Source organism: Rhodamnia argentea, chromosome 11 (genome assembly GCF_020921035.1).
Source record: "Rhodamnia argentea isolate NSW1041297 chromosome 11, ASM2092103v1, whole genome shotgun sequence".
Taxonomy (NCBI): Eukaryota; Viridiplantae; Streptophyta; class Magnoliopsida; order Myrtales; family Myrtaceae; genus Rhodamnia; species Rhodamnia argentea.
In genome coordinates, this window is record NC_063160.1 from 18,506,223 (window position 1) to 18,529,731 (window position 23,509).

The window sequence follows — 23,509 nt, forward strand, 5'->3', positions numbered from 1 at the left end:
CTAAAAACATAAGCACAACATGTTTTATTGAGCGTCCACTTATTGCTCCAAGCTTCTATCGGACATGAAAAGCGTGGAATCTGCACTAAATTTGTCTCTATCATTCCTGTTTTATCATATGTCTCCGAGAAATTCAACCGGACATGGAATGAGCTGGGGGCATTGTGTACACACGTGAGCTATGTAGTATTGTGTGGCATCGCCATATTCGTATTTCTACATAGCTGTGATGGGCTTATGGCTCCTCCTTTCCACCCAGAGACACTTGATCAACTATCTTGGCTCCCCTTTCCTTAGCCATGTACAGGCCTACATGATGCATCATTTCCTGCCAATGACAATTCAATCAAGCGTAAGACGTTTACCCGATGCTTTGCTTGGAAAGTACGTCGAAAGTATGTTAGGATGGCATGCAGAGGCATAGTGCGAGATGGTACTTGCGGATGAGCCATGGCTCCTTTTGTGTTTCGAGCAATATGGAGAGGAACGTCGAAGGTGGCACAACCCCGCGAATACACGATTACATCCTTCAGTGGTTTGAGGAAGCCGAGGTTTCTAGCTGATAAGGTTGAGCAAACAAAGTCCAGCACGCATATGTCTGTACATATCCCAACCACCAGCATCTTCACAAGGCACAGAAATGGCTACTTTAGTCGAAGTAATGGTATGGTGAACTCCTCCTTCGGTTAGGGAGGCTATTTAAGTTGGATGTAATGGGAACAGGGGAAAAGTAGATCATGGATACTCACAGTTTTGATCTGATTCTTCTTGACCCAATCCACAAACACGTTGGAGCCGTCACTCTCAAATGAACCTAAATACCCATCATAGCAATCTTTGCGCCTAATCGTCACATTCGGTTCTTTCTCTATCCATCTCAGCGCTGCAATTTGACAAAACCAATCAACATGTGCTTGCGTGCATTCGTGTGAGCGATTAGTAATTACTACCACATCTCATTCATTCTCAGAACAATGATCACTGAACGAGATGACACCACCACACGATCAAAGTTTTCACTTCTACTACACAAACATGCACATAGATCAAAATAGCTAACTCCAGATTACTCCATAAGATACTGGAGAGCTTACCGGGGACCAGATTCGATTCATCAGTGCCAGTGATACAATGAGGAGGATAAGGGTCCTCAGGCTTGTCGGGTTGGTGAGAATCAAGAAATGCGAGAACAGGCCATTTCTTGTCGCAGAACAACCTGGCCAGCCTCGAAGACTCTTCTACCATGCTCGAGATCTGCTCGTTGGGCTCTCTGGGAGCCTGAATTACAAACACCAAACCCATAATGATAAGCTCTCAAGATCTCCAAATCCCACATCGAAGATAAAAACTTCGGGCAGATATCGACTATTTTTTTTTTTTATGGAAGTCCCATACCCATGAGCAAATAAACCCAGTAAAGATGCGCAATCAGCCAGCATATATAACATAGACATCAACACAAACACTTGCCATGCGTCCTTTAAATAAACGGGTGCAAACGCCCTATAGATACGTATTTATTGACAAGTCTTGATGAGACTCACTCATTGATCGACACTTGCCGCCATAAGTCCCCTACTACATCAATCGTCGAGCTATGATGGCTATCTTGGCACAAAACATCAATCCAAAAGCATAGTTCAATGATGCAAAAGGAGCTGACAAGATACAGATCTTTAAGCTTCACTCACAAGATTCCCAGCACCGACGGTGCAAAAGCCATTGATGATGTCCACAAGAACAAGCCCCGTCTCTCCATCTTCACCCAGGACCACACTTCCTTGCTCAAGTGGAAGCTCGCTCCTGAGTAGATCAACCGTCTGAGACACCATGATTCTCTTTCCTTGCTCTTCTTTTACCCAAGAGGGATGTAGAGAGAGCTACAGAGTATGGGTCACATGAATTACAAAAGATCAAGATCAAGCAGAGACACAGAAAAATTTTGCAACTTTTTCTGGCAAAGTCAAAAGCGGGGGTGTGTGTCATGGGGAAACGTCATAGGATAAAGCTAAACTCGGACAAAAATGAAAGCGTGAGGGTCCCTGCAGCCGAACCTTGTCGCCTTGTTCGTGCGGTCATCATCTTCTAACCGTTAGATTAAAGCAAAGCGGCGTGTATGACCGTTTGATCGAGTTGGACGGATTCTATTGTTGCATCATCCAATTTTCAATTTTTGCTGTCACATTTGTATTGCCATATTTCTTGATGTTATCATAAAAGCAGCCTCTTAACTTTCTTTTTTACATTCGGCCAAAAAAAAAAAAAACTTTCTTTTTTACAAACAAAAAGTCCACATTCGTGGATAATGATTATTATAAACGAAGGAATTATTTTCAACCGAATATTTTCTAAAACATTCATTATTCGTTAAACGAATCCATTGTCAATGTTCTAAAATTGGTCTCACCTTTTTTATCGGCTTAAGAAATTTGCACAACAAAAAAAAAAGTACTTCTTATTCGATAGAAGTCATTAATTCAAAGTTGAGATGATAAATGATTACTTTTTGCTTTATTGAGTTTTTTGTTTTTTCGGGTCTTTATTGAGTTGAATGACTACTTTATGAGATCGTGCATTCAATCATCCTCTACCTCGTCCCTATGTTTTTGAATTCCTCTATCTTTAAATAAAAAAAATCCTTTTATTAAGAAAACCCTTTTGGGTAAGACTTTTTTTGTAGACACGGGTGTTAATCAAAATTATTGAATAATAATAACATACATTCTGTTAATACAAATTAAGAAGACAGAGAGAGAGAGAGAGAAACATGAAAAGAACAAAAATAAGAAAAATTTGGACCCATAGTGGTCTTCTGCTACCCAATGCCGCCAAGATAATCTCTCCACTTACTTGCTACTGCTGACCGTCGCCTGGCCATGAATCATCTGCGGATAGAATCATCTCCATCTCAACTTCAATCAAGTAAAATCGTCTTCTTCTTCTGTCAAAACTTCGATGGGAAGGTCTTCTTTTACTTCCCATGGAGCTACCACATCCGCGATTTTGATTTGACCTTCACTGAATCTCAGTTCTCGGAACTATTACTATGCAATTATCCACGACCCTCGAATACCCACTTCCGTCGACCTCTCCAAAGTCCCTCCTTTTCAATCCCAAGACCCAGAATTTTGGTACACTACCGAACTTTCCTGTAAGAAACAGGGTTTGCACCCCGAAAATGGCTTCTCTTCCTGGGTTCTCAGTGAGGTGCCGTGTGGCCGGCGGTGCAACGGAGAGCCAAAGTGAATACCGCACATTGGTAGAGTTCGTGGGTACGGCCGGGATTGGTGTGGGAGATGATTTGGTCCTGCTGTTTGATCACATACAGTATGCTTGCAAGAGGATTGCTTCTCTTGTGGCTTCTCCTTTCAATTCCAGCTTAGGAAAGCAAGCAAGTCTTGTTGGTGGGGTGGATGGTGAATCAGGCAGAGATGCCCCAAAGCCTCTGGACATTGTCTCTGTGGGTGAAGTTGTTCAGTTCGACCTGTGTCTTTTTTGTTGTTTTGCTCCGTTGGGTACAGCATATGTCTGCTATCATGATTCCTGTCAATGTCACTTGTTGGAGTCCAGTGCTCTTTTTGCAGATTTCTGGAGGTTTTTATGTGATTATGGTACTTCTGAATGGGACTCTGTCACATCGCCTAAACGTGTCGCTCAAAAGCTTGAAGATTTATGTGGCAGAAGTTAGCTTCTTAGAAAAATTTCAGGAAGCATATTTTCAGGACTTTTGTGTGACATGAAGGGCCAATACTTTTCTCTATCACAGTTCGAAATTGTAGCAACTTTCAGCGAGGCAAAGTTGAACTCAAGCTACAGAATTTGGCTCGTAACTACTGATTATATTGTAGCAGGGGCAAATTCCACCACTGGTTTTTGGTTGCGTTGGCAAATGGGCACTCTGTAAATAAATGTTTGCTGCATGCATGGCATGATCGAATTTCATTGTGATTGACAGCTAGAAAATAAGTTCTGAAGTGATTGCCGATATTTTTGGGGTCAATAAAGTCTCCCTAATTTAGTAGTTGGGGGCTGGTTGGCTTGGTATCTACCCCATATTGACATGGGGTTGAGTGGTAGCCCTTATATACTCCGAAAGAGCTTGCTTAGACTTGGTATAGAACAGATGTTTGATTCCACTAGTTGAAAAGCAATCTGACTTCAGCCTTCTAGCTCCTACTGCTTGCAATTGTAAGAAGCTGGTCTAGATTGCAGATCTTCATGATGATGATGATGATGTTTGAGTATAGTTGTATTGTTAACTGATAGCAGTTATTTCAAGACCATATAGTTGCTAAGAAGAGAAACAAAATATGTCTGATGGCTATGTCTTCATTGCGCAGAATGAAATTATCTTGTCATCTTTAAGGAATTCTGGAAAAGTTGCTGTCATGGCTTCAGAAGAAGATGATGCTCCAGTTTGGATAACTGATGATGGCCCATTTGTTGTGGTAACGGATCCCTTAGATGGTTCTAGGAACATTGACGCCTCCATTCCCACAGGAACCATTTTCGGCATATATAATCGGCTCGTGGAACTTGATCATTTACCTATGGATGAGAAGGCTCAGCTGAACTCACTGCAGAGTGGAACCAGGCTTGTAGCTTCTGCTTATGTTCTCTATTCTTCAGCCACGATTCTTTGTGCTACCTTTGGTTCCGGAACACATGCTTTTACTCTGGATCAGTCTACAGGAGACTTCATTCTAACTCATCCAAACATCAAAATTCCTCCTAGAGGTAATTTTATCTTATGATCAATCTGATAGAGCTGAAGTTCAAAAGTTGAAAAATTCATATTAGCAGCAGTCCAGATGTATGGTTCCTGGGAAATTTCTACACGATTTTGCATTTTTCAGTTAAGGGTGAAATATGCTGACTGAACTTGATCCTCGTTCCAACCATAGCCCCTGAATTTTCCAATAATATGTTGCACTGATGATTGAGACATTCTTGAACAGGAAAATTTATGGAGCCAAAATGGAAGCTTTTCTAACTTTTTTCCCTTCTGGTGTCAGGGCAAATTTATTCTGTAAATGATGCGAGATATTTTGATTGGCCGAATGGTTTAAGGCGGTATATTGACACTGTTCGGCAAGGGAAAGGAAGATACCCCAAGAAATATTCAGCACGCTATATATGCTCTCTGGTGGCTGATTTTCATCGCACTCTGCTTTATGGTGGCGTGGCAATGAATCCTAGAGACCACCTGCGTTTGGTTTACGAGGCAAATCCTTTAAGCTTTCTTGTAGAGCAGGCGGGTGGCAAGGGCTCTGACGGCAAAAGTAGGATTCTTTCTATCCAACCCGTGAAGTTGCATCAAAGGTTGCCACTGTTTTTGGGCAGTCCGGAGGACATTGAAGAATTGGAGAGCTACGGAGATGTTCAGCAAAAAGTAAATCCTGGATATGAAGTATAGGTACCCACTTGTGTTGGTCTGATGAGTCTCGTTGCTATGGTACTCTACCTGATACTGTTTTGGGATCGAGTCACTCAATGCGTACTTTACTAAATGTAAAATCAGCAATTCCTAGTTCAAGCATGTCAAACTAGGACCGACTTTTTGTGCATTGTTAAACGACAGGGCAATGAAATCAACTTTCCTCTTGAGCTTTATCAGATGATACGTGATCAAGGATTGGCATTTTGCTTTGTCTAAGTCACTGAAGTGTGATAACAACTGTCATTGCCTTGTACTCATTTAGATCCCTCTCCCATAACTAGAGCAAGAATACCACACACACCTAATAACTGAAAATGGCATGCTCCTAATTACATGAACTAGAACTCTTCATTCCTCAATGATAATGCAGACAGTAATGCCTCTCTGCCAAGATACGACAACTTTTTACCTATCGTGGGTATGTGATGGTACTTTTCTGCGGCTGTACAGGAACTCTACAAAATTGTTGATGTAACTGTCGTGAAGATCCTGGTCGGCGAAAATTTTCTGTGTATGAGCTGCCTTCACTCTCAATCCTTCTCCCTGATCTTCCAGCATCACAAGTCTGATGGACTTGGCAACTGCATCTCTGTGAAATGATCCATCTTCATTTCTGGGTACCTCAAACCCGACCCCTTTTTCCACTAACAGCTTCGCGTTAAGGCCCTGGTCATCTACCATGGGCATCAAAATCTGTGGATGACCAAATCCAAGTGACTCGATGATAGAACTCCACCCAGAATGGTACAGACACCCTCCGATAGCAGGATGACCAAGAATTGCCAATTGTGGCACCCACCCTATCGAAACCATACTCCGCTTGGAAGTTCTCACCAGGAACCCATCAGGAAGCAGTTCAGAGCTATCAAACTCTAGTCCACCGGGCATCCTGAGGATCCAGAAGAAAGGCATCTCGGAGAGCTCGAGCCCGTATGCCAACTCGCGGATTTCCTCCGGAGGCATTTTGTATTCTGTTCCAAATCCCACAAACACGACGGACTTTCTAGCTTGTTTGTCCAACCATTTGGAGATATGTGACCAATTTGAGCTAGTTGCCTGATCAGATATTTTGTGCTTGGGTATTGGTGGCAATAAACCTACTGACACTACTGGTTTCTGGTAGAGTCCTCTAATGAGGTTTAGATATTCACCTTCAAGCTCCGAGCAGCTTCTCACAGCAACAAATTCACAACCATGTAGAGTCGCTGCCCACCTTTGGCCGCCTGACAGGCTGGATTTATCAGGAAAGTATAAGTTCCTGAACATCTTTTGTGCCTGGTGAGGACCTCGAGACACCAATGAAGTTAAAGGAAACCAGTCTGGAGTTGCTGCAAAATCTTCCGGCTTCTTTCTCCGGCCAAATGACTCGAGCTCTGCTGGTGGCCCTAAAAATGCAAGCGTACAAGCAGCTTATGCACTAAAATATCCGGAAGGCACGCGGAATTTGGCGGCGATTTTTGGGATCCAGCACTGAACAAAATCAAATAGGATTAAGTCCGGCGAAATCTCGCACAAGAGCTGCTCTAGTGCCTCGTGTAACCCGTCGCAGGCCTTCCTGAGATACTCAGTGCACTCCAATTGCAAGTCTATAGTAGCCTCGGAATTCTCCGGCAGACCATCGACTGATGTCAGTGGGATCTGGACAAGGTTTATGTTTTCAATTAAGTAATCGGGAATTGGAGGCAGTCTCTGTATATTTCTGGGAGTAGAGATGAAGGAAATATGGATCCCCTTGGAAGCCAATCTCTTGGCCAATTCGAAAAATGGCAGGATGTGGCCAAATGCCAACCATGGGAACATCATTATCTCATATTGTTTGGAAGCCATTTGTGTCTTCTCTGCAAATGCATAGACGTTAATCCTGTTTTTATGAAACTTGTTTCGTGTTGATCATTTAAATATTACTGTTCTTGGCATATTCTTGGCATGAGATTCGCGCCTCCAGAAAATCAACTGAAGCAGAGTATCTTGCCCCGTCACTTACTCAACAGTCCTCTTATGCATATATGCTTTGTTCTTCCAGTTGAAGATTATGCTCTGTTCAACTCCTTTATGCTGCTGCTGATGGGAGGAATGTTGCCCAACATTCCTCCCATCAGTACCTTGCAACTACTTCAGATATCATGAGAATTCGAATATTACATGAAAGCTTCTACCCAAGTAGTTGGAATAAATCACCTACTGTTTTCTTCATGAGCTTTTTTATAATCACTTTGAGTATGTAAGATGGTAATTGGTGTATTAATAACATCCTGACATGGAAGAAGAACTTTATTTTCCGCTAAAATAGGTGGTTAAATTCATTCTTAAGTTGGAACTAATCACCGGCTAAAGCCATTCCGTACTTCTCAGTGAAGAGGCAACAATTTTAGAATCACCCAAGCAAGAAAAACCTCTGCTACTTCACCAACAAATATGAATATTCAAAACATAGGTTCCTTATATAGTAGGACGAAATGCCCATCAGATAGCATTTGGTTTTACTGAGCTCAAATTCATGGAGCAACGAGCACAGATGAAATTTTCTGGCACAATGTGGAATTCCCAGAAAATGTATATTATCCGAGATAAGATACAAGACAATACATTACAGAAAACACAGTAGTCATTATTTTCGAGACTGAGCCAGGTGGACCAATCAACATCAGCTTGTTGCCACTGCCGCAGCTGCTGGCAGGGGTTTAAGAGTGATTTCGACATTGTCATGGACACCCTGTAGCAGGAGCTCTCCATCATAAGTAACAACCTTACGCTTCTTTGCTGCTCTTAGCGTCCCAACCAGTGCTTCAAATATGTTTGCACACTTATCATCATGGAATAGCACGCCGAATGTTACCTTGAGACAGGAGAAGAATGTCAATTTGGCCACTGGATTCATTTTCATTAGAATCTCATACTAGGTCGGTGCTGTGCGGAAGAGTTGCATAAGTAAAATCGCAGTCTTGACATGGCAAAATAGCAGGACAAAAATCAGCAATTTTTAGCTTTACATGTCAACTGAGATCTCATCAGGCCTAACTTTCACACATCATCACTAGCATAAAGTGGTTGAAGACATGTATCAGGTCTCTTACCAAATTCCATATGCATATTTGAGTAGATTTGCAAGCCGTAGCTCATTGCAGCAGGACTACCTAAACTCATTAAGGACATTTCTATGTCTTATAGCTTCTCGTTTTCCATTTCCAATGTCATTGATAAAATGCGGAAAAGGGAAGGTCTGGGACTTTGCTGCTGAAGTTGGGTTAACAAGGTATAAACTGCTTAACCAAAAAGAATAAAAGGATCAATCAAGGGCTTTTCAGTTTCTGCATGACATTGATACATCCTCGGGAGGAGGACATACTGCATCTGTATATGAGCTTGAGCTTGATTCCCAATTACACCTATTTCCATTTCTCTGCTTATTTTCTAGTTTTCCTTAGCTAAAGGTTGTCCATAGAAAGCTTATTCAGAGAGAAAATGAAGAAAAATGATTTGGATTCTGTTGGATAGGAGTAGTAAAGAACCTAACGCCAGGTGAGCAAACTTAAGCGTGCATCAATTACTAACCGAAGGATACAAGATGGACACGATTGTCTTATTAAGGACACAGATTGTTGTTTGAACTTCCTGTGTTTCTACAGGAGGGAATAGTAACAAATAGATGCCAAGACGATGCATACGAGATAGGAAACCGGATAAATCAAAAGCCTACTTTGCTTCACTCTAAGGATTACTAGTCATATGGTAATGGAAATACATTACAGAAAATGAGATTGGTCGACACTGATGTGTTCCATGTCAAATTGCAAATTAGACAGAGAAAATCAACCTGCAACTAAGTTCAAATGAGGTACTGGAACATCCAACGAATCATCCAACGGCCCATCATAGATCTAAGTCAATTGGAAGGAATCGCTGGAATCCTTACCGAGTACGCGTCAATTGGAAAAAGTTACAGCAGATCAAGGTTTAAAGGCCAAACTTTTACGGAGATAAACGCATAAAAAGCCGGTTTGTTGATGTAGGAAGAACAGCAAGATGAGCAATACAAGGCGATACTTGTAATGTGGCTCAAGCCCAAATTTACGCAAGCTTCAACATGCCATCAATTCAATCAAACAGAACAAAAGGGCATGTTTCCATTTGGTATTGGCACCCGAGAGTTTCGACGACTACACCAAAACGACCACATGAAGTATTTTCAAGATTTTCTTGAATTCCCGAAGAATCAAAGATGATCTATCTTGATTTCTCTTTCCAAATCAGGCTTCCAGCCACGCACCTAATCTGTGTAATTGCAAAAAATTGAAATCGATCCCACATCAAATTGTTTCAGAGAGATCTGAATTCTTGAAATGGAAACGGAAATAGGAGGTGGGCTGGCAGCAGCAGCGGCAAAGGACATGGATTTGACGGTTGGTGAGACATCAGGTTCGAGTTAGAAAGGTCAAAGGAAAGAATGTACCTTGTAAGAGCCATCAGCTTGGATCTTGCCCAATCTTTTGATTTCTTCCTTGAGTCGCTCGACTTCTTCTTCTACGTTCATGGTTCCTTTTTCCTTTTTTTCCCCTGCAATGTTGATCTTCCCCAGTTTGAAAACTATATACAGGAGATGCTACTTGTGAATGGCCAGCAGGAAGATATTTTCTGAGTCACCTTTTTCCATCACAGGTACATAAAAAAAAAAGGCATAAAAAAACCAAAATTTTCTTTTTATTCAGCTCTGCTATGAGTGCTAAACGAGAAAAAAGTTACAATTTTTATGGTCAATTTAAACATAATCCGAATCGAAAAAATTCCAAATAACCCCCGAACACGAATCTTGTTTATTCTCGGAAAACAACAGTGTCTGTCAAGTACGGAAATGACTATGTAGCTAGAGTGATGATGGAGCAGGTGGTGATGCAGCTGGTCCTGGCTCTGGTGCATCAACCTTGTAGGACGACCTGTACTCAGACCACAGTTCATAAACATTTTTCCCGAGCAATCGCTCGAAGAAATCGTTGCTGTAGTAATCCTTCATCATGGCATTGAGATCGGCGACGAATCCTTCTCTGAGGTTGTCGCAATACTCTAGGAAGTAGGCCGTGATAGCATAGCCTTCGTCCCACCTCGAACCGGAACCGGAACCTCTTTCGGGCCAGCTTTGGGACGGCCACCCCGCCTTCAGCCTCACGTAATCCGCGACGCCGGTGACGAGCCCGCTCGGGGCCATACCGTTGCCATTCCATTGCCAAACCCGCGTGCTTTCATGGTACAGGATCCCGTCATATTCAGCGCGCACGTCGCCAATGTAGTGTTCGATGTAGTAGGAGTTCAAGCGGATGTCGTTGTTTGTAGTGCTGGCCACAGCAGAAGGATAGCTTCCAATCCCAGCATTGACGAAGTTTTCGACAATTAATGTTACTTTCCCGTATGGTTTCGCTTTGCCTATGCTTAGTTCGAGGGTTTTCATGACGTACTCAGAAGCGAGCTGCAGGATCGTGACGGCATAACCCACGCCGATGTCGGTCTCAAACTTGGTGTTACCAGGGCTAGTTGAGTTGTCAACTAGCTGATAGTGAAGTGACTTGGCGAGGGTAAGGTAGGATGACTTGTAGTCATCCCACAATTCGTCAACAGTCTTGCCTAGCAACTGCTCAAAGAAGGCATCAGTATAGTGATCTTTCATCAGAGCATTAAGATCAGTGACGAACCCTGCTCTGATGCTATCGCAATACTCGAGAAAATATGCGGTGACGGCAAATCCCTCGTCCCATCTTGTGCCGGACCCTCTCTTCGGCCAGTACTTAGATGGCCACCCGGCCTTCAGCCTCACATAGTCAGCGATTCCGTTGATTAGGCTAATTGGAGCCATGCCATTTCCATTCCATTGCCACACGTGCGTGCTCTCATGGTACAGGATCCCAGTAAATTCAGGCCGTGCTGCACCGTCGTAATTCTGAATGTAGTCCGAGTTTACGTAAATGTTGTCCCCGGCGGTGCTGGCTACTGCATCAGGATAGCTCCCAATGCCATATGTTGCAAAGCTCTCAACAACCAAGCTTACTCCCGTATAGCCCCGTCCCTCAGCCAGTTTTTGGTCGAAAACTTGCAATACGAAGTCGGAGGCAAGCTTGAGCATTTGGAGAGCATAAGTGGAACCAATTTCGATCTGGAACCTGCTGGTCCCAGGCCCTTGAACTGTGACTTCAAATCCCTGTACTGGAATTGGTGCTGCAGGACTTATGGAGTCCTCAACTCCGGTCTCATTGGTGCGAATAGTGTCTCCATTCTTGAAGGGCTCGTACCGGATCGATTGTATTGGTTCGAGAGAAACCACCAAGAGGAGGATGAGGAAAAGTTGTATCGAAGACATGTTGGCCTAGGAAGTTGAAAAATTTGTGGCTTTCTATGGTTTGATCTCACACATCTTTCTGCATGGTTACTTATATAGATGAGTCTGCACTAAAATTGGTTGTAGAATTCGCAAATGTGGATCATCGGGTTTGCAGAAAATTTCGATGCCTGCAAAGTTTGGCAAACCAATTGTCTTACAAACTGTTTGTTTTCCTTTCCATGTTCGGTAGCTAGAGGCCACAACCTTGGTAACAAATAGGAAAGGATCAATCATTAGCCGTCTATTTTGAGATCTATTCTGATCTATGACTTTCAGGGAGTATGGTGTTCGATATAAACATGTGAGTGAAGCCAAGAAACATTCTTTTACATTGTATTGTCAACAGTTTCATGACCAGAATATCCGCTATCACCTTGTTTTTGTCAGCCGAACAAGGCGCCAAGGAATTTCCATGTGGAGTGCAGGAGCAGAAGACTGCCGGGTGGGCTTTTGAAAATTCAAAGGGATCCTCCAAAACTCGAGATAAATTTTTGAGAGAAAAAATTGGGAAGTGGTCAACATCTTATTAGTTTCAGATGGAATGATCAATATTGTAATTCAGGCTCCATTGTCAGAACAAATGGACAGGAAATAGGTTGTAGGCCATGAAAAAGATGAACTTTCCAAAGTTAATTTTGTTAGATCCTGTTGCGCGTCGAAATCCTTCGACGGGGCTTTTTTGGTTATGGGTTCTAGGTCCAAAATGACTATAGCCCAAAAAGGGTTACTAACGCAAGAATCTTTTATCGAACTTAATCCGTTCGTTTTCCGAAAAGAAGTTCGGGTCGGTTTTGGACAGAGAGTGTAAAATGCAGTAGATTGACGCAAAAGGCGCGTTACAAACAAATTTTCAACAACTTCGACGGCCCAATATGTGCAATAGTAGAAGTATGTAACAAATTTCGACACGATCCTGGAATTAAATCGACGGGATCGGGAGATGATGTAGGACACAATGCTGGAATTTAATCAACAGCACTGGACGGGGGATTATAGGACACAATACCGGAATTGAATCGACGATCTTGGACAAGATGGGTGAAGGGTGCAACACCGGAATTTAATCGATGGTGCTGAACCTAGTGAGTAGACGTCGAAATCTAATCGACGACACCTAATTCTGGATATGATACTCGCCGGAATTGAATCGACGACGAGGATCTAAAAACTATAGCTAGGCTAGGCTAAAGGCTAAGAGCTAGTTGAAAATGCAAGTGTTTTGGGTTTGTTGTGTGTGTCTTGTATCTTGCCACTGCGAGGTATTTATAGGCGGGTTCTTTGGTAACCACCGAGCGGTTTCTTCCTTTGGCCCTACGCTTTGCCCCTTTCCATAAGCCACGTGGATGACCGTTTCCCGGTCTTCGCGCCTTTTCTTTTTACCTCGTGGGGATTACCGCCAACCGCTTCGATCGTGGCCCTCTTCCGCGCGCTTTTCTTGCTCGGGAAGGAAGTAGCGCCAGAATTTACCCCGATACATGGCACCTTTTTGATTGGCACGTACCTTGCTTCGGTGTTCCTTCCTGTAGCCGATTATCGCTCCCTCACATGCTTGTCACGAGCTTTCTTGGATTGTTTTAGGTGTCAACACATGCCCCCTTTAAAAGATGTAAATCGAAGATTTACCTCTTTTAAAACATTTTCCTCCGATTTAATGGTCTCCAACTGTAAAAATGATGATTACGTTTTTCCCTTGATCCCTTTTTCCAAAACGCAACCCTTTCGACTTCGTGCCGTGCATCAACCCTTTTCGTCTTGCTTTTAAGGATCTTGAAAAAGCTTCCAATTATCGTCTTTCTTCATCCAAGGTTTTTCCTAAACCCCAAATCTCTCTTCCGAGCATTCCAAACTTTCATGGCGACCGAAACCCCGAGTTCCTTCCTCACCGAGTTCATCGCCCGCTTTGATGAGATCATCAATAGTGATGATGATGATCATTGTTTCCTCAAATTGTTAAACATTCAACGAGAGTATGGCGGTTTCATTCTTGGGCCTAGTTTCCACGATCATCATCATGTTTCAACGTCCCTTCAATCTTGCTTTCCAATGCGAGCAGATGAATAACTTCCTATTCAAGCCTCTTCGCTAAAGGATATTTGGTCCATATCGGCTCAACGATTCAGGAGCTTTCCACTATTTGACGACGGGGCTTACACTTGGTTCCAAAGGCTTCAAGAGGATACTCCAACGGTTACTTCCTAGGAGACAGCGATTGAGGTTAGCATGTTGTCCCATGACTTGAATAAGGGCATGCTGGGGTCCGTCATAAGCCTCTGGTCTTCCTCTATCAATTGCCTTTTCTTTCCATGGGGTCCCATGTCCATAACCCTTCTAGATACCTTCGCCATTGCTGGCCTCTCCCCTTATGGGGCCTCGGTCAAGAATCTAGGAAAAACCAAGGATTGCCCCATTTCTGATGATATTTTTGCGTATGGGAAGTTCATCGATGCCCATTGTAAAACATCCGGGGATGTTTCCCTCGAAGAGCAGACGGCTTTTCTTCTTTTTTGGTCGTCGAAGTATCTATTCTTTAGTCCAACCTTCAAAGTGTCCAAGGACTATTATGACCTTGCCTTACTTCTAGCAAAAGGGAATCTTGTTGCTCTTGGCCCTCTTGCTCTGGCGTCTCTGTACAGGAGTATTTCTTATGCCGCTCAATTAATGTCGAATTCTCAAGAGGACGGTGTCTTGTCAGGCCCGCTCTGGATTCTTCAAGCCCGGGTAGTATTTTATTTTCCTTTCATGTTCGAGAGCGTTCCCTCCTTCGATCCTAACGGAGTTCCTTTAAAACTTGGTATACGATTGCTCCAAGCTACCCCTTTAAAGGCTCCTGGTGATGTTCAGCCTTTTCGATTCTTTCTTCGACAGCTCCTATCTTACGAAGCCGACCGGGTAGATTTCTTCCTTTATCGCTCGGGTGAATTCGACTTTTGCTTTAGCTCTCGAACCTTGAAACGGCTCAACCATCGTGACTTTTGGACCTTTGTCCTATTCTCTCGGGATCTTCCAATCCGACTATGTCTTAAGGGAAGGTTCTATCCTGGTTTTGAACCATATTCCCCTCATTACTACGCCGAGCGGTTTGGTCTTCGACGGGCGGTGCCTATGCCTATTCCTTACCTTATGGATTTCCCATCGATGGACAAGAAGATCTATAACATCAAGATCAATGGACCGTTCGCTCACTTTGCCGAAATTACGACCATGATGTATCGGCGGTTTTCGGGGGACATCCCAACAAGATTACGTTCTAGTCCCCGACGTGACTTCCGAGTTTACGACCTGGTGGACGTCTTTTGCCTTCGAAAGCCCTTTCGAAGATGTCATCTCATCCATCCTCAAGAGTAGCCGGATATAGCCCTTTGGTCATGCCTTGAAGAAAACTAGGAAAAAGGGTGCAACCAGAGCTCTCTCAATTGGTGGTCGCAAACATCCGACGACTGTTTTTGGTAAGTCTCTTTCTTCCTAATTTTCTCGGTGTTACTGGCCCGGAGTGACTTTACTTTACTTTCGCTGTTAGGTGACGCTCACTTCTCTTAAACGGCGAAAGATGGGGGCAAAGAAGAACAAATCTCTGATGGAATCTCCGAAGGTTTCTCAGCATGTCGAAGTTCCTCCAATCGCTTGTCTTGAGGATCCTTTGGGGAGTCTTGATCCATTTGTTGGGAGGCCCGGTAGTATTGCCATTGCTGGATGTTCGTCCGATCCTACCGTTTCGGTCGCGGCTTCCTTGCCTATAGAGCCTCAAGGGGAGTCTTCTTCGTTAGCCCTTGCCATTGTCCCGGCTCCGATGGTCGAAACTCCTTCGATGGCTGAAGGTCCCTTATTAGCCGAAGAACCTTCATCCACGGACATCATCTGGGATCTTCCTGCTGCCTCTCTTTTGTTGTTGCCCGTTGAAGACGTCCAAACCCCTCTTGCTGGGTCTTCTCGATCTTCAAATTGTCCGAGCATGTCTCAATCAAGCAGCTCCCCCGACTCGAAGATTTTCAGCAAGTTGGGAATCATGCTGTCTTGCTCCTTGGACCTTGTTCATTTAGGGGTGGCCTCCTTTGTCGACAACCCATCGAATATTCAAAATATCCAATCTGTGATGGAATGGTCAGTCAAAGAGGAAGTCGGCGCAAAACTTCATGTGGGTCTAGTTCGCCGGCTGAAAGCATTCTTGGAACACTTTCCTACTCCCTTTGTGCATTTTCGACACTATCGGGACAAGATGCTTGCTCTGTCGAATTTTCCTTATCAGCTCTTTTCTCCTAACTCCGAGACCCAAGAGGCGGGACAACTTGTGACTCAGGGGGAGCAGTCCCTTCGATCCGCCATTGACGAGCTTGCTGCCTTGGACGAGAAAGAAGTCGCTCGGGAGCAACAGAGGCTGGCGATAGAGATGGAACTAGAGGAAACTCGAAGGCGATGATCGGATGTACTCTCTCGTCGATCTTCCATAGAAGATCAATCGAAGACGTCCGTAGCTTCCTTAGAGGAGAGGAAACGAGCCGATTGCGCTCGAGTAGTGCGGGCAGAGATAGATCGAAGTCGCACTAGGAAATGTACATAGATAAAAATAGGAAGTTTGAGCGTTTACTCTGTGAGCTGCTTGAGGGGATCAAGACGGCCTTGTATCCCGATAATTATTAATGAAATTTCCCCCTTCTTTCCTCCTTTTTTCTTGTGTCACATTCTGCCACGATCTATGTAATTGCCCACATCCGGGTAACTGCCATTATCATCCCAAGTCGGTTACTTTAAAATCCCTTATAAATAATGATTGCCCCCAAATGCCAATCCACACGAACTTTGCCATAGAGTTCTCATGAGTACTCACGCTGACTTCCGCTTGTCGCGCTTCGATGCTTTTTCTCACAATGAAGCCAAAAGGGAACTTTTATTATTCTTCATGGATCACTAACCCAGCAATGGTCATATCATTTTGGGTCCGCATCTCACAAGTTTGCCACCTCATTCTTTCTTGATTAATTGCTTTCCCCCTTGTTCCGAAGAAATCTTACCCTTTGAGCAATCTATCATTTGTACCTCTGCTTGGTTGTCGGATAATTATAGATTTTCTTCATATCCATCCTTCGACCATCAATTTTATAACTGGTACAAACGATTGGAAGGAGAGGCAGCTACCATCCGGGCACAGGCCAGGATAGATGTCATGTTATCCTTTTGCGGTACATCTATTGATCCCTCCGAGTATGGTCTCATTGGCGGTTTGTGTTGCTTTTGGTCATCATCATCGAATTGTTTCTTTTTGCCTATTGGTCCGGTGACCCCTACCCTTCTTGATATTTGGTTCCTGGCCGGTCTTTCTCCATTTATCGATGGTGACTCTCGACCTCCGAACGACCAATTTTTTCCCGATATGTCCCGTTGCCTTGACTTGTCATATGGCAAATTCATGGATCGCTATGCTAAATCTTCATGACTCATTCTTCTCGGGGAATATATAGCCTTCCTTTTGTGTTGGCTTTGCAAATATGTCTTTTGTATCCCCACATGTCGAATTTCTTAAGAATTCCTTGAGGTGTTGATATTGAACTAGGCCGGATGATCCCGGGCTGCATTGTATCGGGGTTATCGGATGCTCAATCTTCGCCGATGGACAAACATCTTGCTCCCTTCTCCGGTCCTTTATGGATTCTGCATTATTGGCTCGGAGTGTACTTTCCTCATATGTTTTTTGATCAAGCGCTCACTTCGATAGCCGAGTCATCAAAAATTAAAGGAAATGATGTACCCATGGCGTTCAATCGGACCCTTCACCGTGCTCCCGATAACCTTAACCCTTTCGACGACTTCCTTATTGAACTGTTGTCTCTCACCAATTTTGATTTTTTCAGGCTGCCTGTCAATGATGATGTCTATAGCTCCTCCAACGCAGGTCCCGATTCTCATCTTTTACGGATGAGCATGTTAGTCCCAAGTGATTTAGCCATGAATTTGTGCGGCGAAGGCGAATTCTCATCGGGATTCGAGATTTATAACCCTCATTATTGTGTTCGCCAATTCGGGCTTACTCAGGGAATTCCAATGTTGGTGGTGTATTCCATGAATTTCTCCTTTTCTGGTTGCAAGGAGGATGTAACCGACATGGTGGGCCATATCGAAGTTGCACATGTTGTTCTCGGGCGCTTTGTATTTGTCGGCTTCTCTAGCTATCCTTGTAGTTCCTCATTTTTCGACAAGTGGTGGCTCTCCTACCGCTCCTCTTTGTTTTCAACCGGTGCAAGGGACGTTCTTTCGAAAGTCCGTCGAAACTCATTGGGCTTCTTGCTTCCTCTAAAAAAACCCGCTCCTTTCCTTATACCGAGTATTATACTTGAGCAACCAATCGATGAAGGTAAACCCTTTGTTGATATAGGTATATGAACAACCTAACAATGAAAGTGGGTACTTCTTTGCATTCTTGCTTGATGTAAGTATTGATCTAACTTCCTCTATAGATGATTCATCGGCTTCTGACGGCCGTACGGATAACCTGCCTAATAAATCGTGAGTTGTTCATATGAACATAGCGAGTGCCTCAGCTGGCCCATCGAATGCTCTTCGCTGCGACTATCCATATCTTCGCGGCAAGTGGTTATGCCTGCATAATTTCTTGGGAAGAGAATATGCCAATATATGTAACAAAGCATACGTTGAGGACAAGATCAAAGCTCTCCTTACTTTTTTGGCTCATTTACCTTATCCGATCCAATGTCGTGCCCTTGGATTTGCCATTAATGAACTCTTCCTCACATTTAGCTCGACTTTAAGGTTCTTCGAGACAAGGCGGCGTGAACTAGCGATCATTGACAAATTGGAAACAGATTCTCTCCTTGCTGACAATGAGCTGGCTTATTAACGTAATATTCTTGATATCCTGGAAAGTGACGGTTGTACCACCCTACAAGTACTATCTGCACAATTGAAGGCAATCAAACAGCAAGAGGCAATTTGCGAATCATTGCACCTTGATATGATGCATGCCAATCATCAAAAGGAAGCAATTGTTGACGCCAATTGCAACGGTGAAATGCAATTTCATAGTTTTGTCTTGAGTCTTGAACGACACGTGTTGTAGTCCGTTGTTGCTAGTCCCACATTAATGCCACCTGTCTTTATCATCTTAATCTATCATTGAACCGCCGGTCTTAGTGTCAATTCTCCAAAGTTCATCATGACATGATTTTCTCAAGATCACCCTTTTTCCATGCGGCATTTAATGAAAGACGTCGTTTCCGATTCTTCTTCCGAATTCGAATCGTCATGACGATTTGACGTGGTCAATAACCAGCGGGAAATCCGCCACTTGCGTCATTATGGTTACTTATGTACTTCACCAATCGCGATACACCTCATCGCCTTGATAACCGTCCACTAACTTTACCGCCTCAATCATCGGAAGGTCGTGGGAGGATACTTAGCATTGTGGGACGAACCGTTCCTTGGCCTTTATCTATAAATAGGATCACTTGCCTGGAGTAGGTCATCGTCCAAACCCTTTGCCTTTCATCCTTAAAGTAAACTTCTCAAAGCCCTAATGGAGCGTGCGTCTTCATCTTCGGCTTCATCTCCCCCTACACACTTTAGCCGTGAGTTCTCGGCTATTTGGAGAGAGATTATCTCCCTTCCGAGTTACACCTACACCATGCTGGTGGTGAAACCACGGGCTCTTGAGAAACCGAACGCCCCGCTCAACCGCTTCGCGCCCCAAAATCTTCCCTTCGACCACCCGTTCCGGTCGGACTACGAAGAGTTCATTACACTCTTCAACTATGGGCTGGAGAAGTTTCGCCGGAATCCGGCGACCATGCCCAAAGACGATCTCACCGAACATAAAGTTTGGTGTAAGATCGAAAAGATTGAGAACGGCGAGGTGGTGCACAATGAGCTTTGCAACGTCCGGGAAGCCCTTCATGCCTCTCACGCTAGTGTCCTCCAACTTCGGAACATTGTTTCCGACCGCCCGACTATCAACCAGCGACACCTGCGCAGGCCTCTGAAGGATTCCGAGCAACGGGAATACGAACGGGCTGAAGCTTGTGAAACCCGGTCCTTAGCTTTCATTAAAGCCCCTTTGGAGGGTCCGAAGACCATGCTGGATTCCACCAATGGTCTTATGCGAGCTCGTAAAGAGCACCTTCAGCGGCCGGAGAGCGAGAAGGACAAGCTGGAGGCGGCAATGGAGGAGTTGGTTGAAGCTCACCACCGTGCGAGGGAGGAGAACGCCAAGTTAGAGTGCCGGTTGCGGGGCTTCGTTGTTCGTTTCGGAGAGCACTTCCAGTGAAGGTTTGCTAGGACGAGCAAGAGAAAGAGAGAGAGAGAGAGAGAGAGAGAGAGAGAGAGAAGGAGAGAGAAAGAGAAAAAGAGAGAGAGAGAGAGAAAGAGAGAGAGAAAGAATGTAAGAAGGTTTCTTAATGAATGAAACTGAACTTTCTTACTCCTTGCCCTCCGACTCTTCTCGCATTTCCCACATCGATGGGTAGAACTTTTTCAAATACTTCCCGTTAATCGAACGTTGTAGTTCCCTTCCATCGATTTCCATTACTCGATACGCATTCCCTAGGAGGGCGTCTATTATCAAATATGGTCCTTCCCACTTTGATGACCACTTGCCAAATTTCTCGCTATCGAGGTTCATAGGCAAAATAGTTTTCCACACCAAGTCTCCCACGTCGAAACGCTTATCTTTCACGTGTTTGTTGTAAGCCTTGGCAACCCTTCGCTTCTGAGCCATTAATTTTTCCAGAGTTGTGGCTCGATTCTCTCCCAATTCATCAATGTTGGCGTACATCATCTCATCATCTTGTTCTTTAGCCATGTCATCTTGGAGCTTTACTGTTAATGATTGCACAAGAATCTCCAGGGGTAACATGACTTCTTGTCCATATGTTAGCATATAAGGAGTGACTCCAGTGCTTGATCTTTTGGACATTCGATAAGCCCATAACACCGTCGACAGCAATGAGTCATATTCCCTTGGGTTGTCCTCCAAATGCTTTTTAATCAATCCGATGATTATTTTATTAGAAGCCCTCGCTTAGCCATTAGCTTGGTCATAATAGGGCGTCGAATGAATCATTTTGATACCCCTCGACTTAGTAAAATCCAGTATTTCTTGCCCTGTGAAGACCGTCTCTTGGTCAGCAGTGATAGTCTCTGGAATCCCAAATCGATGAATAATACGCTCTTTGATGAACTCCCTGACTGTTTTTTGTGTCACGCTTTTGTACGACGCCGCTTCGACCCATTTTGTGAAGTAAATCGTGGCCACTAAAATGAAACTATGCTTCTTCGACGAGGGAGGATAAAATTTTCCTATTATGTCCATCGCCCATCCTCGAAAAGGCCACGGCTTGATAATTGGGTTCATCGGTGCGGCCAGAACTTGCTGGATTGGTCCATGCCTTTGGCATGATTGACACCCTTTCGCATAGTCAATGCAGTCTTGGGTGATTGTTGGCCAAAAATATCCATGTCGCCTTGATAACCACTTCGTTTTCAATCCAGACTGATGCCCACCACAAATCCATTCATGGACTTCTGTCATGACTAGCATTGCTTCTTCCCGCCCCAAGCACTTAAGAAGCAATTCGTCGATTGTCTTTCGATACAACTCGTTGTCGATCAACGGATATTTTAGGGCTTTTCTTTTGAAGTCCTTATTGCTAGAACCCGGGTTTTTGAAGTAGTTTACCAAAGGGGTTCTCCAATCCGGTTGGTCGTTGGTTTGTTCTGAGCTTTCAATCATCATTACCCGAGCATCTATCGACGGTAAGGTCCTTACCTAGGTAATGATGTGGTCCGCTAGTTCCTTCGATATACGATATCCCGACGCCATTTGAGCCAATTCATTGGCTTCTGAATTTTCACTCCTCTTGACATGGATTAGTTCGTACTCGACGAACTTCGACAACAATTCTTTTGCCAGGTGGTGATGTCTAATAATGTTTTCATTCAAACATTGATACTCACAATTTAGTTGTTTGATCACCAACTGAGAATCGCCCTTCACTTTAATTGACCTGACCCCCATGTCAATTAAAACATTCAATCCCACGATCAGAGCTTCATATTCGGTATGGTTATTTGAGCATTCAAAGTCAAGCCCGAATATGAGTTTTGTTTTTCGTCGAAAGGGTGATATAACCATGATTCCCGCACCACCTGAACCGGATGCTACTGACCCATCGAAATATAATAACCAAGGTGCAATACCAAGATAATTTTCATTATCCTCGGCTTTTAAGCCTAACGGGTATTCGGTAATGAAATCGGATATTGCCTGCCCTTTTATCGCTTTGAGCGGCACATAAATCGGATCGATTTCTATCGGAGTAAACGCTCATTTTGCAATCCGATCCCTAATGATCGGCCCGGACAACATGTACTTAATCACGTCTTTTTTGCAAATTACATGTACCGTAGTCGGCAACATATAATGTCGTAATTTTGTGCGGGCGTAGTACGTTGATAAATATAGTTTTTCGATGGATGTGTATCTCGTCTCGGCATCGTTGAGCATCCTACTTAGGTAGTACACGGCCTGCTCTTTTCCTTCATCGTTTTCTTGAGCCAAGATACTCCCTATCGTTGTATCGGCGGCCGAAAAGTACAACTTCAATGGCCGTCCAGCCTTTGGTGGCATCAACATTGGTGGTTTGATGAGATACTCTTTTAACCCGTCGAAAGCCTCTTGATGCTTCTCCTCCCACACAAACTCTTGTTCATTCTTCAATTTGAGCAACGGGGAGAAAATTTCAATTTTTCCTAACATGTTAGCTATAAAACGCCGCAAGAAATTTAATTTCCCGATTAACATTTGCAGCTGTTTTTTATTATCGGGAGATGGCAATTCTAAAATAGCCTTAGCTTTATTCATGTCTACTTCTATACCTCTTTGATGGACCAAAAAATCAAGGAAATTGCCAGCTTTTATCCCGAAAGCACATTTCAAAGGATTCATCTTTAACTTAAATTTCCACATTCTCTCAAAAGCTTGCTCTAGGTGGTCCAGATGACTTACTTGGTCTATCTTGACGATGACGTCGTCAATGTAGACCTCAATGAATTCCCCAATCATGTCGTGGAAAATGTAATTCATTGCTCTTTGATATGTAGCACCGGCATTCCTCAATCCGAAAGGCATGACGACCCATTAGAACGTACCAATGGCCCCGGGACATCCGAAGGTTGTCTTGTGAACGTCCTCTCTTGCTATAAATATCTGATTGTACCCGGAATGTTCGTCCATCAAGGACATCATTTCATTATTGGAGGCCGAATTGATCAACATATCGGCCATGGGCATCTGATACTCATCTTTCGGGGTGGCCGTATTGAGGTCGCAGAAATCAACATACATTCGAAGCTTACCATTCTTCTTCTTGACAGGCACGATATTCGACAATCATTCGACATATCTTGCTGATCTTATGATTCCGGCCGAAAAGAGGCGCTCAATTTCCTCCTTAATTTTAAGGATTACTTCGGGAGCGAATCTTCTAGCACTGTTGTTGTGTGGTCGAAATCCCTTCTTAATTGGCAATCGATGCTCAACTATGCTTCTCGAAAGGCCGGGCATCTCATGGTAATTCCAGGCAAAACAATCCTTATATTTCCTCAATAGATTTACCATTTGAACCTTGTATCGCTGATCGAGTAGTTGGCTTACATAAGTAGGTTGAGGGCATGCCTCATCTCCGAGATTGACTTCTTCC

At 43.8% G+C, this 23,509-nt stretch overlaps 5 protein-coding genes across 7 annotated transcripts; 1 reads left to right on the forward strand and 4 right to left on the reverse strand.

The window, feature by feature from the left end:
* Position 1: 1 nt before the first annotated feature.
* On the reverse strand, positions 2–1,967 carry LOC115747312 (nicotinamidase 1-like). Its single transcript, XM_030683425.2, has 5 exons — positions 1,692–1,967; positions 1,095–1,278; positions 750–883; positions 438–623; positions 2–328 (listed from the first exon to the last, which is right to left on the reverse strand). The coding sequence occupies exons 1-5, from the start codon at positions 1,830–1,832 to the stop codon at positions 236–238; spliced, it is 738 nt and encodes a 245-aa protein (XP_030539285.1). The 5' UTR covers positions 1,833–1,967; the 3' UTR covers positions 2–235.
* An 820-nt stretch (positions 1,968–2,787) lies between these two features.
* Positions 2,788–6,516, forward strand: LOC115747351 (fructose-1,6-bisphosphatase, chloroplastic). 2 transcript variants are annotated; one of them, XM_048272343.1, is made up of 4 exons: positions 2,788–3,460; positions 4,341–4,737; positions 5,016–5,416; positions 5,891–6,516. In XM_048272343.1, exons 1-3 carry the CDS (start codon positions 3,047–3,049, stop codon positions 5,414–5,416), a joined length of 1,212 nt encoding a protein of 403 aa, XP_048128300.1. In that variant the 5' UTR covers positions 2,788–3,046; the 3' UTR covers positions 5,891–6,516. The 2 variants fall into 2 exon arrangements, with proteins under 2 accessions (XP_048128300.1, XP_048128301.1); XM_048272344.1 differs by lacking the exon at positions 5,891–6,516 and adding an exon at positions 5,582–5,653.
* LOC115747352 (putative UDP-rhamnose:rhamnosyltransferase 1) lies at positions 5,730–7,722 on the reverse strand. Its single transcript, XM_048273062.1, has 2 exons — positions 6,853–7,722; positions 5,730–6,816 (listed from the first exon to the last, which is right to left on the reverse strand). The coding sequence occupies exons 1-2, from the start codon at positions 7,265–7,267 to the stop codon at positions 5,846–5,848; spliced, it is 1,386 nt and encodes a 461-aa protein (XP_048129019.1). The 5' UTR covers positions 7,268–7,722; the 3' UTR covers positions 5,730–5,845.
* Positions 7,723–7,856: 134 nt separating this feature from the next.
* On the reverse strand, positions 7,857–20,483 carry LOC115747267 (costars family protein). Of its 2 annotated transcripts, XM_048272345.1 has the most exons (4): positions 20,472–20,483; positions 15,305–15,308; positions 9,891–9,994; positions 7,857–8,276 (listed from the first exon to the last, which is right to left on the reverse strand). In XM_048272345.1, the coding sequence occupies exons 3-4, from the start codon at positions 9,969–9,971 to the stop codon at positions 8,085–8,087; spliced, it is 273 nt and encodes a 90-aa protein (XP_048128302.1). In that variant the 5' UTR covers positions 9,972–9,994; positions 15,305–15,308; positions 20,472–20,483; the 3' UTR covers positions 7,857–8,084. The 2 variants fall into 2 exon arrangements, with proteins under 2 accessions (XP_048128302.1, XP_030539207.1); XM_030683347.2 differs by lacking the exons at positions 15,305–15,308; positions 20,472–20,483 and having other exon boundaries at positions 9,891–10,048.
* Positions 10,302–12,111, reverse strand: LOC125312964. Its single transcript, XM_048273063.1, has one exon. It carries the CDS (start codon positions 11,781–11,783, stop codon positions 10,302–10,304), a length of 1,482 nt encoding a protein of 493 aa, XP_048129020.1. The 5' UTR covers positions 11,784–12,111.
* Positions 20,484–23,509: the final 3,026 nt, after the last annotated feature.